At 44.0% G+C, this 13,719-nt stretch overlaps 1 protein-coding gene across 1 annotated transcript in view; it reads right to left on the bottom strand.

Moving 5' to 3' along the window:
- The window catches only part of SLC6A11 (solute carrier family 6 member 11), a 134,519-nt gene that overhangs the window by 70,314 nt on the left and 50,486 nt on the right, over window positions 1-13,719 (bottom strand). The window contains exon 6 of the mRNA XM_049641007.1: window positions 1,356-1,490. Coding sequence (XP_049496964.1) covers window positions 1,356-1,490 — 135 coding nt within the window. The remainder of the gene's footprint in view (window positions 1-1,355; window positions 1,491-13,719) is intronic.

Here is a 13,719-nt window from a genome sequence, read left to right as displayed (position 1 = left end):
GAAGAATGCAATCTTGCCATTTGCAACAACATGGATGGACCTGGGGGTATTATTTAAGTGAAATAAGTCAGAGAAAGACAAATACTGTATGATTTTCTTATATGTTGAATCCAAAAAAAATTAACAAAACAGAACAGAAACAGACTCCAAGATACAGAGAACAATCTAGTGGTTGCTGGGATGGGGGTAGGCAAAATAGCAGAAGGGGATTAAAAGGTACAAACTTCCAGTTATAAAATAAATAAGTCAGAGGGATACAACGTACACTACATGGAATATAGTTGATAATATATAACAACTGTGTACGCTGACAGATGGTAGCTAGATTTACCAGGGTGATCACTTTGCAATGTATAAAAATGCCAGAATCACTATGTTGTACAGCTGAAACTAATATAACATTGTATATCAACTATACTTCAATTAAACAAACATGGATGTCTCCTCAGCCATCAGATGTCTTTGAGCACATTATCTGACACCCTGGATTTACCTGATGGCCTTTAAGAAACACTGATACCTGGGAACCACCCCCAGAAAATTTAATTTAATTGGTCTGGGCTACACTCTGGGAATTGGGATTTTTCAAAAGGTCCCAGGAGCTTCTAACAAGTAGTGAGGTTGAGCATTTCTGGGCCTGCAAGATGTCTGTTTTCACCTCTTGTCTAACATACACCTGGGAACACCATCACTGCCCACTTAGAGAAGCTTAGGTATAAACAGTCACTATCCAAGATTCAGCACAACCAACGCCTTACCGGACACAACTAAGAGGTGAGCCAGTTTTCACCAATTATTTTCTTTCTGCAAGCTGCACCCACAGGAAAATCAATCACCAACAAAGACCCAGTTGGTCTCACTGAGATGCATGGCTGGGAGATCTGTGATCTTAGGCAGGAGGAAAAACTTTCTGTTTACACTTACCTCTAACAAATTTAGCATTTCTTCAATTATGAATATAGACAACAAACCGCAGAATTGTCAGCAGTAGAAATCCCAGATACTTTCATATCACAGTATAGATATCTCCACACATCATTTATGCTCACCATGACTTTGAAACCATAAAAATCATAGGACCTGTTGCTGGATCTTGCTCTTTAATGTATTGATAAACAAGCACATATATTATTACATGCCACAAATTTGTCTTTTGTTGATGTTTTGATGGTTGTATTTCAATATATTGGATTTCCTAGGCATTTAATTTATGCATGGAAAATGATTATTGTGAGAAGGGGTCCATGGACTTCTACATGCTCAGCCAGCTGCTAAGCCCCTGTGGCTGGCAGCAGAGGCTGGCGGAGGGCGTCCCAGTGGTGACAGGCAACTGGACACAAAGCAAGCAACTTTACCTGTGGGTCGGAGAGCCGGGAGAGGTCAGGATACAGGTAGAACTTGATGCCTTCGGAGGCCCCGGGCAAGGTGACCCCTCGGATCAGGAGGATCAGAAGCATGATATAGGGAAATGTTGCAGTGACGTATACAACCTGCCCAGGGGAGGAGAGGAAAGAATCAAGAAGGGGTGATGGTGGTGGGCAATGTGGCAGGGCCCTAACTTCTGGCCAGGAGCAGAGGACTTTCCAGTGTAGAACCCCAACGTGGCTTCTTCTCCCACCTCATCTCTCACCACTGTCCACTCAGGGGCCTGGCCTTTCAGTGAGTATCTCGTGAATGCCTACAATGATGCTTGAGACTGGTGCTTATCAATCATTTGTGACCACAACCCACAAAAGGAAATACATATGATATCAAAATCCCATACATATTGAGCTGAAACAGGACGTCCCACATGATACTCACTCTTACATGTGTGATGCACTCAATATTTTCTATCATATTCTATTTCATGTTTTCATAAGGCTGGTCATGACCCTCTAAATTTACGTCATGATTCACCAATGGGCCATGACCCACATTTTTTAAAAAGACTGCTCTTAATGATAATCAAGTTTTCACAGCCAAGGATAGAATAGAAAGATGCAGGGGAGGGGCACCTGGGTGGCCCAATCGGTTGAGTGTCTGACTCTTGACTTTGACTCAGGTCGTGATCTCAGGGTTTGAGAGATCAAGCCCCACCTTGGGCTCTGTGCTGACAGTGTGGAGCCTGCTTGGGATTCCCTCTCTATCTCTCTCTCTGCCCCTCCCCTGCTCACATGCCCTCTCTAAATAAATAAATAAATACATACATACATACATACTGAGAAGAGAAGAGAAGAGAAGAGAAGAGAAGAGAAGAGAAGAGAAGAGAAGAGAAGAGAAGAGTAAAGTGCAGGGAAATGGGGGAGGGAAGCTATTTGGGGCAAGAAAGACCCAGTGTTTGCCTGGGATCATTTCTGCTCGGTGTCCCTGGAGGCCAGTGATTGGAACCAGCAAACTGAGCAGCCCTTTTTAGCCCACAGATTCTGTACAAGAAACAGAATCTTCCCTGGGTTTCCTCACACAAGCACTGCTTATAAGCAAATAGCAACACCCTCAAGACTCTATCCTGTCCTTGGGCCACAACCTCTCCTTGAGGTCCATGCAGGACTTGGTGTCTCCTCCTCCAGGTCTGATTTTTCCTCCTTTGTCACATCTCTTCTGTAATCACTTCGTTGTGCCCTCTCGGTGGGACCTGCCTGTTCTATCTGTTTACATCAGCAACTTGTCAACATTTGGGGGCCATGGATGTCTCTGAGAATCTGAGGATAGCTACAGACTCTCCTCTCTTCCCCCAAAGGTGCACAGACACAGATATGTGTACCAGCTTTTGGATGGTTCAGAGACTCAGACTTCCCTGCTAAAGTACTTGTGCTGTGTGACCTACAATCTTAATTCTTCTAGTTGAAACCCTTCCCAGCTCAGGGTTTCTTTTACCAGTGGTCTAGTCCCTCACTCAGTTTTTGCATTCATTCATTCACTCACTCATCCACCTACTTACTCACTCACTCACCAAAAATACTCCTATGCACCAAGCGCTGAGCTAGACTCTGGAATATGCAAATAAGTCTCGAAATGGAAGTTTCTGCCTCAAGAGGCCCCGCTCTGGTAGAAAAGACAGACATGTAGGTAAGTAGATAATTAATGCATTATGTAATCAGCGGAATATAAAGGATGGAGGACCAAAGAGTAGCTAATTACAGAGGCAGTCAGGGAGGGCTTCTCCAAGGAGGTGATCCAGGTATTGGACCATAAAGGAGTTCAGGACATGGGAAACGGGGACAGAGGGAAGAAGAGAATAAAATCTTACTAAATGCCAGCCACTTTACACATGACAATGGAAATAGTTACATTTATGTAACTTGAATTTTTCCTTGTATTATTTTTTATTTTCATATAAATTAACATCTTCGAAAAACTGAAATAGAGATGCTATTTATGGCAGGACACCCAGTGATCCTTGTGTTAACTGGGCTATTACTTCATTGAAGAATGGTCATATACGCATTAGAGGGACTAAAGGGGACAGGAACATTGCAAAGCAGTAACAAAAAAAGGTATTGCTTCTTTGCACTTAACCTTCAAACAAAAAAGTAAGAGTCCATACTTTACATAAATGCAAATGTAAGTCATTCAGTTGGTGACAAAGCAGGGATTTAAACCCAGTCCTCAAAAACAAGAAATAAGAACCAGCAGAGGGTGGTGTCATTGGGTCCTGGAGCTCACATCTGGAGGACTGGGTTGTTTCATCCAGACACTGTCCTTGGCCCACAGTGCTGGCAGCATCCTCAGCCTACTCACAGCCCTGCCCCAGACAGTTAAGCATCCTGTTTCCAAACCAACAGTCAGCTCTACTGACATGTCAGTTATTTCAAACAACCTCTTGCTGTAACATACACTGTAATCCGGGTGAATGCAAGTCAGATGTATAAGAATCAGAGCCAACAGCTGATACTAATAGTCAAAAATGAAAGGCCAGCAGTCAATAGGGTTGATGGTTCCTGCCCAGACAGCTCATCGTGGTATAAAAGCTCCCATTTCTCTTAGCCTTACAGACGCAATCTTGCGTGGATCTTCAGCATTTCATATAAATTCTTGAGTATCTTCCTTCAAAATGAACCCCCACACCGTGGTCAACTGGCTTATGTCTGTGAAAAGACAGGAGGAAGCTACAATCTATTGCTTTTAATTGCATAATTTCCACTTTTGTCTCTGTAGTATGGCAGAAGATTAATTATCCAGAATGCCCAGGCCCCGAAGGATGACATATCTATCTTAACCCCCAATGCTCACAAAATGTAAGGAAAAGAATGTTATCCTATAAAATAGAACAAGTGAAAATCATAGGACTTTATCTTTACTCTGTGGGACCACCTTAACTTGTTGGTTATACTCCACCTGGCCTTTTTTTTTTTTTTTTTTTTTTTTGATAGAGCGAGAGAGTGCACACACAAGCAAGCAAGGTAGAGGGGCAGAGGGAGAGACAGAATCTTAGGCTGAGCGTGAAGCCTGATGTGGTGCTGGATCCTAGGACCCTGGGATCATGACCTGAGTCAAAATCAGGAGACGAGTTGGATACTCAACCAACTGAGCACCCAGGCGCCCCTCCACCTGGTCTGTTTTTGAGTGAACATTAAGGGGTCACTTATAACCTGGCCAAATGCACCCTCACTATGCCCTCAGCAGCATACATAGCAGACTACTCCTCAATGACCACAGTAGTATGATTTATTAAATAGATAACAATTATTTTGAAGTAATTCCATTGTTTAAAGTTCTAAATGCATGTTCTGCTTCTACATTACATTGAGGAGAACTACCCTCCCTCCACTGGTATCCACACCTTCATTTTTACGTTTTTTAAAATAAAACCATAAGGGAAATAAAATATTCAGATGAACTGCTCAAAGACCACAGTACAGACAATGACTTAGGCTGCCAAAACGAAACCACTGGCTGGCAGGCATTAGCTAGAAAAATCCCTTTGTGAGCTGAGGTTTGAGAGCCTCAAGTCAGGGAACAAAAGGTGGTTTAGGGGCATCATTATGTAATGGACACAAGTGGAGAGTGGTATGAAAGTTGAAAATGCAATGCTGAGGACAGCCTGTATCTGACACTGGTCCTGGTTCTCTTAACAGCCCCCTTCTGATTTGTTTCTGCCCTCAGTTATACCAGCCATTGGGATATCATCTTTGATTTTTCTTGAGAACAGCTGTAGATTGTCCATACAATACAGATCTTGTCATTAAGAAATTGTACATAAATGGCATTTACCCTGCCCTATCCCTGCTGTGTTCATGGCAGACATCACTAATCGATCACAATACTCTGTGCAGCTAAGCATGGACACAGCCTCAGAACCCTCCACAGTACTCCAGGCAGCTCCATAATCAGCTGGGAAGAAACCCACTATCTTCTACCCTTGATCTAGCCCACTTTTCATTTATGCCTTCATAGTCTCCTGCAGGTCCTTAGTCCCTGTGCCCAGAGTGGTAAGCCCCAGATCTCATGCTTAAGGAAAGACCTGCTGAATGTGCATACCTGAATGGGATTCCTGGGGTCATAACACCCAAAGGAGCAGTGTGAAACAGGAAAAGGAAGCTAGAGAGGCTGGAAGGTTCTTTGTGAATGGATTCGGCCTTTGGGTGCCGACAGTGGAGTTGCAGCTGGGTCTCCAAGGATAAGCAGGAATGGGAGAGGCTGAGTCAGGCAGGGAAGATGTGGAACTAGCCAACAATGTAGAAGTGGGCTGAGAATACTGTCCCTGGGTTGTCCTCCAGGTGTTCAAGCTGGAGTCTGCCTCCCCTCTTTCCTGAGCTGTGTCCCCATCAATCAGTGGTATTAAGACCCACCAACTTGATCTCCAACTATATTCTGAAATTACACCCCCTCTTCAGCCCCACCACCAAAGCCTTTCATTATCTTTCTTCTCAGTCATGCACCAGCCCCACTCTGTCCACACTGCAGGCAAGTTTCAAAACTATGAATTCAGCATGTGTCTTCCTGCTTCTCTGAATCTGCCCTCCCCAACCACACATTGAAGGCCGTGGGATATAGCGCAAAGGATTAGGCTTTGAGTCAGATGACCCTGCATTCAAATCTTGGGCTTCCCTGGCTTGCTGTGTGACTTGATCAGTCTCTATCCTTCCCCCAACTACTTTGTCCTCTGCTGTACCAGGTTCCTCACCCTTGGAAAGCGTGCCAGGCTCCTTCAAGGCCTCCTTATCTTTTTGTGCCTTCTTCTATTTGTACTATCCAGCCCCAGGTGTTCCTCCTGGGTGTGTTTGAATCCCCACAAGGCTGAGGACTCCTCAAAGTCAGGGACCCTGCCATCCAGGTGTGATACCATTGTCCTACCTACTTTATACATCAGGCAGCTGAAGCCCAGAATGGTGTTTCTGAAGTACTATAAGCCCCCACTCACCCTTATCCATGGGGGATATGTTCCAAGATCCAGACAGGTAGGACTGAACCTTATATATACTATGTTTTTTCCTGTATGTACATACCTATGATAAAATTTAATTAATAAATTAGTCACAGTAAGAGATTAAACACATTAACGAACATTAACTAAGAATAAACTAGAACAATGATAACAATATACTGCAATAAAAGTTAAGTGAATGTGGTCTCTCTCTCCCAAAATACCTCACTGTACTATACTTATCCCTGTTGTGATGCTGTGAGATGATAACGTGCCTGTGTGAAGAGAAGCAAGGTAAATGACCTAGACTACTGTGACATAGCATTAGGCTACTATTGACCTTCTGACATCAGGAGGAGGATCATCTGCTTCCAGGGAGGAACTGAAAACGCAGAGATCAAAACCATGAATAAGGGGCAGGGGGCCGGACTACTGTACCTCAGTCTCAGCTCAGGATCCACCCTCTAAACCTATAAGCCATGCCATCTGCCCACCTGTTACGGAGAGCTGGAGTGCCACTTCCTCCCTGACTCCCTCCCCCCCCCCACACACATCCCTGTCACTCCAGTGCTCTCTGGTCCCCTCTAGCTGCTCTCCACCCCCTGTTTTTATCACCTTGTAAGTGTAAGATTTCTAAAACATAAGCTCCTTGAGGAAAGGGAGTTTTGTCTTTTACTTTCCCTGCTGTGTCCACAGTGCCCAGGACAGCACAAGGTACATAAAACAAGCTCAATAAACATTTGGTGGATGGATGAACAAATAAGCAGGCTGAGGTCTGGGACTCCAAGGTTAGACTGCAGGGTTTCACAACACTACCGTGTGCTTCCTCTGTAGGAAACGCTGGGTCCGCATAAAATGGGATTCAGAAAATCGAATCGGATTTTCAGAGGAGTGTTTATAAATAAGGAAGTAAGAGATCTGGCTTTAAAAGACAGATCAGTTCAGATGCAGAGGTCAAGGAAGTGCAGGTACAAGGTACTTTGCAGCAAAGTTCAGCATGGCTTTCAAGATGCCCAAGGCTATAGGAGTCTCTGGAAGAGCCAAGCAGGGCTTGGGCATTTAGCTAAAATATGCAGTGTTTGGTGATGGGCATAAAAGTCACTGACAAGGTACCATCAAGTCTGGCTGGTAGCTCAGACCCAGAGAGTTGTTGGGTGTGGGGGAAGGAGGGTCTAATCTGTCAGACCTCAGAGGCCCCTGAAGTGAGGCTCCTGCCCCAAGCACATCCCCCTTGGTTAAGGAAGAGGTTTTGTTTTGTTTTTTACTATTGTTTAATTTCCTTTCAGCAGGTCAAGTCCTCTTGAATATAAAGGTTAGCACACTTGGTGGTAATTATACTGTATCCTGTTTTAATTGACTCTAATTGCTCATTTGCATTCCAATACTGGAATTGTGGAGCATTTTCCTCCTACTTCCAGGACACAGCTATTTATTTCATAGCAGGGAGACTGTCTGATCATTGAGAACATGACAAAAGTTGCAGAAAGGCTGCCCCTCCCTAAGTTTTCCAGGATAATGGGGTCAATTGGAAAGTTGAGCCTTGTTCAAAAGGCTTTGGGAAAGCAGGCTGGTGTGGGGGCAAAGACATAGAACCACAGGGTCAGAAGATCCAATATAATAAGTGGCTTGAGCAAGTTCCATTGCCTCTCCGGGCTGGCACTTTACCATCCACAAGAGGCAGGGATGAACTAATCCAAGCTTCAATCATCTTTATACCATTTTCTCAATTTTTTTTTTGCCATATATATGCATACTTTTGTATTATTTACTTAATATTTTCTATAATTCAATATTCTCTCTTATGTTCAATAAATATATGTAATGGAAAAACTGAATTACCCCCATAAACAGAAAACCATTATCTCTAATGACAAATATAGAAGGTGAATGCAAAAATAAATGCAATGAAAACAAAGCATGATTAAATTATAGCCAAAGGCTCAGTCAGAGTCTGGGCTATGTTCTCTCTCTGTTCAAAACCAAGAGTAGCAAGTGTCAAGGAGGTGCTAAAAGATGAAGCAGTTAACTGTACCTTTTGCCTTAAGCAACATGGAAAGGGAATATTATCTCATTATGTAATCGGATGTTCTTTAATCCAGGTTCATGTATCACTAAAATCATCCTGTGGACTGCCAGTAGAAAAAAACACTTCCCATATTTGTGGGATAGATCACATGGATGATCGCTGGGGTCCTGCCCAGCAACCACAATGTTTTCTAGAACAGTCCAGGATTAACCACAACCCTTTCAAAGGACCAGGATTTGTAGAGCTATCCAAGGTCCTGACTCTAATTTAGGCTGAACCTTCTGAGAGCCAGCTACCCAGGGCCTTGGAAGATGCTGTTGGTAATTGAGGCACCACCGGGTGCCAAAGATGTGTCGTATACTATCTCTGACTGATCTTCATGCCAGTAGAATAGGTTCTGGCCCCATTTTGTAGACAAAAACAAACAAACAAACAAACAAAAAACAAAAACACTTGAGGATTAAAGAAAGAAGTGGATTGTGCCAGGTCACAGAACGGTAAGTAATCAGAAGTCAGCTCTCTCTACCATACAAGCTGTACTCCATGCCATAAACCTGGCCAGACATGCCTTCCTATTTTCAACTCCTGTTTCTCCCTCTGTCTGTCCTTAACTTCAAAGGTCCAGTTTTCTTGACTTTTGCCAGCAACTCATCGTAGCCTACCACCCCAGTGTGGGAAACATTGTATTAGTCTAGCCTTCCCCCCACCCCTTCCATTCTAGCTGGGCTTGCCTCTGTGTGTAGGGTACATATGCCCATTACATATGATTGCAATCCTTAGAGAATCAACGTTTTCAATATCAACAGATTTTCCCCAGTGCCGGTTTTTGAGGGAAAACTACCTGAATCCCTAGGTAGGGACACCATAGCAGGCACCAAATAGTCTGGTATGATCTCCCAGAGGATGTTACTGATCTCTCAAAACAAGGTTCTAGGAGAATGTGGATCTGAAGGAGGGAGGTCACCATGAACACATCTGGCCTCTTCACCCTTTTTAGAGACATTATTCTTAGACCATTCTAACAGAAATAGGAAAGGAAGAAAAAAACATTCTGTTCTAGCAATCAAATTCTAAATAGGTGGATGGAGCCACGTTTTCACAAGAGTATAGCAAAGATATTCACTATTCAAGGAGATAACAGCATTTCAGCAATGCAGAAATATTTCCTTGGGAAGCTGAAGTTATAATTTTTATGCAGTGATTTGTGGTGTATCTTTATCTATGAAAGTTAGTCCATGTGTGGAGCCTAAAATCACCAGCCAGCCTTGGGACCCATGTTTCAGGGTACTGTCCTAGATCTGGGTTGAGAGGGACAGGGTTAGAACTGGAGGCAGCAAGCAGGGTGGGATGAGCTAGCTCTAGTCCTCATTTTACCATAGTGGCAGAGAACATGGGCCCCCTTTCAAGATTCGCATTCCCTTTTTCTGCAGTAACAAAACTCCTATTTTTGACTGGATCCATGGCTGTCTAGAATAAAGGCAACATTTCCCAGACCCCCTTGGCAGCTAGGTGTGGCCATGTGACTACACTATGTACAAATTCCAGGTTGTATCTTTAAAGGGAAGAACTGTATCCTATTCTTCTCCTCTTGCCCATCCCACAGGCTGGAATGAAGACCAAGTTGTGAGAAATCTTAGACCATGGAAATGAGGGCAACCATTCTAACAGAAATAGGAAATGAAGAAAAACATGGCAACAGAACAGAAACAGCCTGGGTCCCCAACAGCAGGCAGCTTATACCTGGACTGTTATGGTAGAGAGAAATACACGTTCTTTCCACTACTGCTCTTTGAGGTCTCCGTTGTAAGAAGTCCAACATGTAACCTAAATATCTAACCACGGATTGCCTCCGTGATCTTGGATAGGCCCTGTCCTGCTCTAAGTCTGTATCATTTTTTCTTAAATGAAGGCACTAGCCCAAATGATCCACCTTATTCCTTTCTACTCAGAATGAAAAGAAGATTCCAAGGATGACCTGAGAATCCTGAAGGTAGACTCTTCAGAGCCACCATCCTTCCACACCTGGAATCAACCAGGAATGGCAACAAATACAGTCAGGAAGTCTTCAGAAAGGTCCAGTCCGTAAAATTAAAAGAGCAGTTAAAACAGACCTGTCAAAGAGATCGCCATTTCTAACAAACCACTGTTTTAACCTTCTCTGTCACAGTTTAGAATGAGCCTGACAGGGTGAGTAGCCAAATTTGGTGTGGATCCCATCATCAAGTAGAAAGGTGCATACATGGGTTAGAAGGTCTCTGAGGTCTTCCTGAGCCCCTGTCCTCTTCATGTGTGAAATGAGGATAACACTTATTTCAAAGGTTGATGTGAGAATTTGAGATCACCATGCAAGGCAACTGCCACACAGACACTGCTCAATAATTGGAAAAACTGTGACTGCCTTTGCATCACTAGGTCAATAAGCAATGTCCCTCCAGCCCAGTGAGTGAGTAGCTTTGGCCAGTAGAAATCAACATATCTGGGGGTTCAAGAATGTAAACAAAGAGGCTGGAGTCATCTCTGTCTCGGCGGTAAGGGTGGGGGGGAGGGCAGGAGAGTGGCTCTTGAAAACCCTTATGGGATCCTCTCATTAACAATGGGAGTGAAGAGCATTGTTGGGGCAGCAGAAAGCAGAAGGCTGGTGTAAAGAGGTAGTAAATCATTGGCTGGGACAATCTAGGTGAAGAGGACCAGAGATAAGAAAAACATCAGAACAGAAGGGAAGTGCACATAGCCACTGTGAGGGGGTGCAGCAGCCAGACTCTGAAATGAAGGCTAGAGAGAGGTAGGAATAAGCCAAAGTGGCCATTATGGGTGAGAATCCTCTGGAGTCCTGACTCCAGCCAACAGCTATGGCCACTGAAGGGGGCAGGGTGCAAACAGTTCTTAGATGTAATAGGAGAAATTATACCAGGATAAAATCCCCTAAGACCAAGTTCCAAATTAAAAGAATAGAAGGCACTGAAAGGCTGCAGTGAAGGGAAGGATGGGTCCCAGCTGTGTCATCACAGGGACAAAGCTTGCCCTGTGAAAGGGGGGAGCCAGACTTTCAGGGGAAGCCAAGGACAATAAGCATTGCCAACCCTCATAAGGCTTGAGGAACCCAGTAAGAAAGGAGCCTGGGGGCTCCCCATTGAGGGGTATGTTGCTGTTGGGGGATCAGGTACAGTTTATGGGGGGAAATTTGCTAAGACTTCTCAGATTCTGACCCAAAAATGCCACTGCCAGCCCTCATAGGTTATGAAGGAAAGATTAGATCAATAAGGCATCTTCAGGGGTTGGGGCATGGTGGGCACAGAACCAAACATCTTAGGAATGGTGTTACTCTTTCTTCTTGTTAATGGTTGGGGCCATAAAGATCATCTACACCCATGGACTAGTCCAACTTGGAGATCCCATGGTTTTATTATTTACCAATCAGGGGTATGCTGGTTGGAACAGAGGGATTAAGAGGGAAAAGTGCTCTGTTCAGGAAAAATGGAAAATCAGGAGATCCCTAATAATGACAGGACTAACACTTATTGCTGGTTCTACATGCTTCCTTCTTATGTTATCCAGTTCTATAAGATAAAAACCATTATCATTTCCCCTTTCACAGAAGTGGAAAGCAAGACGCCCAGAATCTGAGTATTTAGCCCATGGTTAAACAGAAAAAACAGGATTCAAGCTCAGATCTGTCTGGCTCCAAAACCAGCACTCAACCGCTACACAGCCCCATAGTGAATTCAAGTGGCCTTACAATCCAACCAGCTTCATCTCACACATTTCCCTGTGGTCCCCGAACAAACCCTGCACTTTCATGGGTGTAAGCCTTTGCTTTTGTCATTCTCTTCACCTGGAAGGTCCTTTCCCCCTTTTCTAGTTAACAAAATCTTGCCAACCTTCAAGACTGGTCAATTACCATGTCTTTCAGGAATCAGCATTAGGCTACAGGATGAAATCCTCCTTCCTTAGCCTACAGCACATGGGGGCAGTATAGGGGGATCAACCTTGACAGCAGAATAACCAAGCTCAAATCCTGCCTCTGGAACTTTCTGTGTACATGACCTACTTTTGGCAAGTTATTGTCTTTCTAGGTCTTGATATTTTCTTCTATAAAATGGGGATAATCATACAGCCAATTAACTCAATCCCTTTGAGCCTTGGGCTCTTAACTCTATGGAATATGGATAACAGTTCCTACCTTTTATGGTTAAGGGTGAGAATTAAATGAACCAATGCCTACACAATACCAGGCACAGAAACTTCACACATTGGCTCATAGCAAACAGCCTCCCAGCCTTCTTTCACTTAGCTCTGATACCATTCTACCTTCTCGTACACCTGCCTCTCCTTCTAAAGTGGGATTCACTGAAGGGCAAGAGCCTTATTCATCTTTGCAGGCTCTGAATGCTTTTCACAAAGGCCTACACAGACTAAATAGTGGGTGAATGAACACATTATGACCTCAATAACCCAGAAAGAACAAATGGAACAAAACAGGATATAATCCCATGTGTCTGCAACAGGCCTTAAATGTAAACAGTTCTCACTTTGAGCCTCTCCATCTGAGGATTAAGAGCTTTCTAATTCAATTCACCAGCCATTTATTGAGCCCACTGTGTGTCAGGCCCTCTGCTGTTTTTGGAAAGCATGCTGATGAATGAGTCGGACCCCTGCCTATAAGGGCATACAAGCCAGCCCTAGACATGGACAGCCATAATGGTGGACCCATTCAGTAGTAGCAGCGGGAGCTCAGGAACACATCACTCTGATGAGGGAGCAGGCAGCTCAGGTGGCAGTGGTGTAGCTAGAGAGCTCTTCATGGGCCTGGGCTGCGAAGGGAGACAGACTGTCCCCATTGCTCTAAAGAGTCCTGATCTAGAATGTACTGTGTGAATACATTCCTCAGAGCAAGAAAGAACTGTCAGGACATGGAGCACGTGGGGTGCTTCAGCCTGGGACCATCATCTCCAGGGAAAGAAACCAGCTTTGCATGGTAGTAGAAAAGCTGGGGGCCCAGAGGTGACAAGGTACTTAAATAGCAACCATGCTCATTAAGACGGTTGAGCCCGATTCAAATCTTTGTCCACGGGATATCTAAAAATCACTGGATGGAGGAGTCTAGTGTTTAAGCCTATTTCATGGTGAATTAAGATTAACTAGAGAGGCAATGCTATTGATTTTTACATAGCTCCACCATAAAGACCACAAAAATGAAAACAAATCCCCAGACAAGCTCAAATGACATAAATATTCCATGCAGTGCCCAGCCAAGCTTACAAGAGCTTTAGGAGCTATTATTTACTGCCTGGAAAACACACTTGGTACCTTGGCTAATAATGATTTAAACCCCATCCATCTCTCTTGG

Source organism: Panthera uncia, chromosome A2 (genome assembly GCF_023721935.1).
Source record: "Panthera uncia isolate 11264 chromosome A2, Puncia_PCG_1.0, whole genome shotgun sequence".
NCBI classification, from domain to species: Eukaryota; Metazoa; Chordata; class Mammalia; order Carnivora; family Felidae; genus Panthera; species Panthera uncia.
This window is presented reverse-complemented; position numbering and strand designations above follow the sequence as displayed.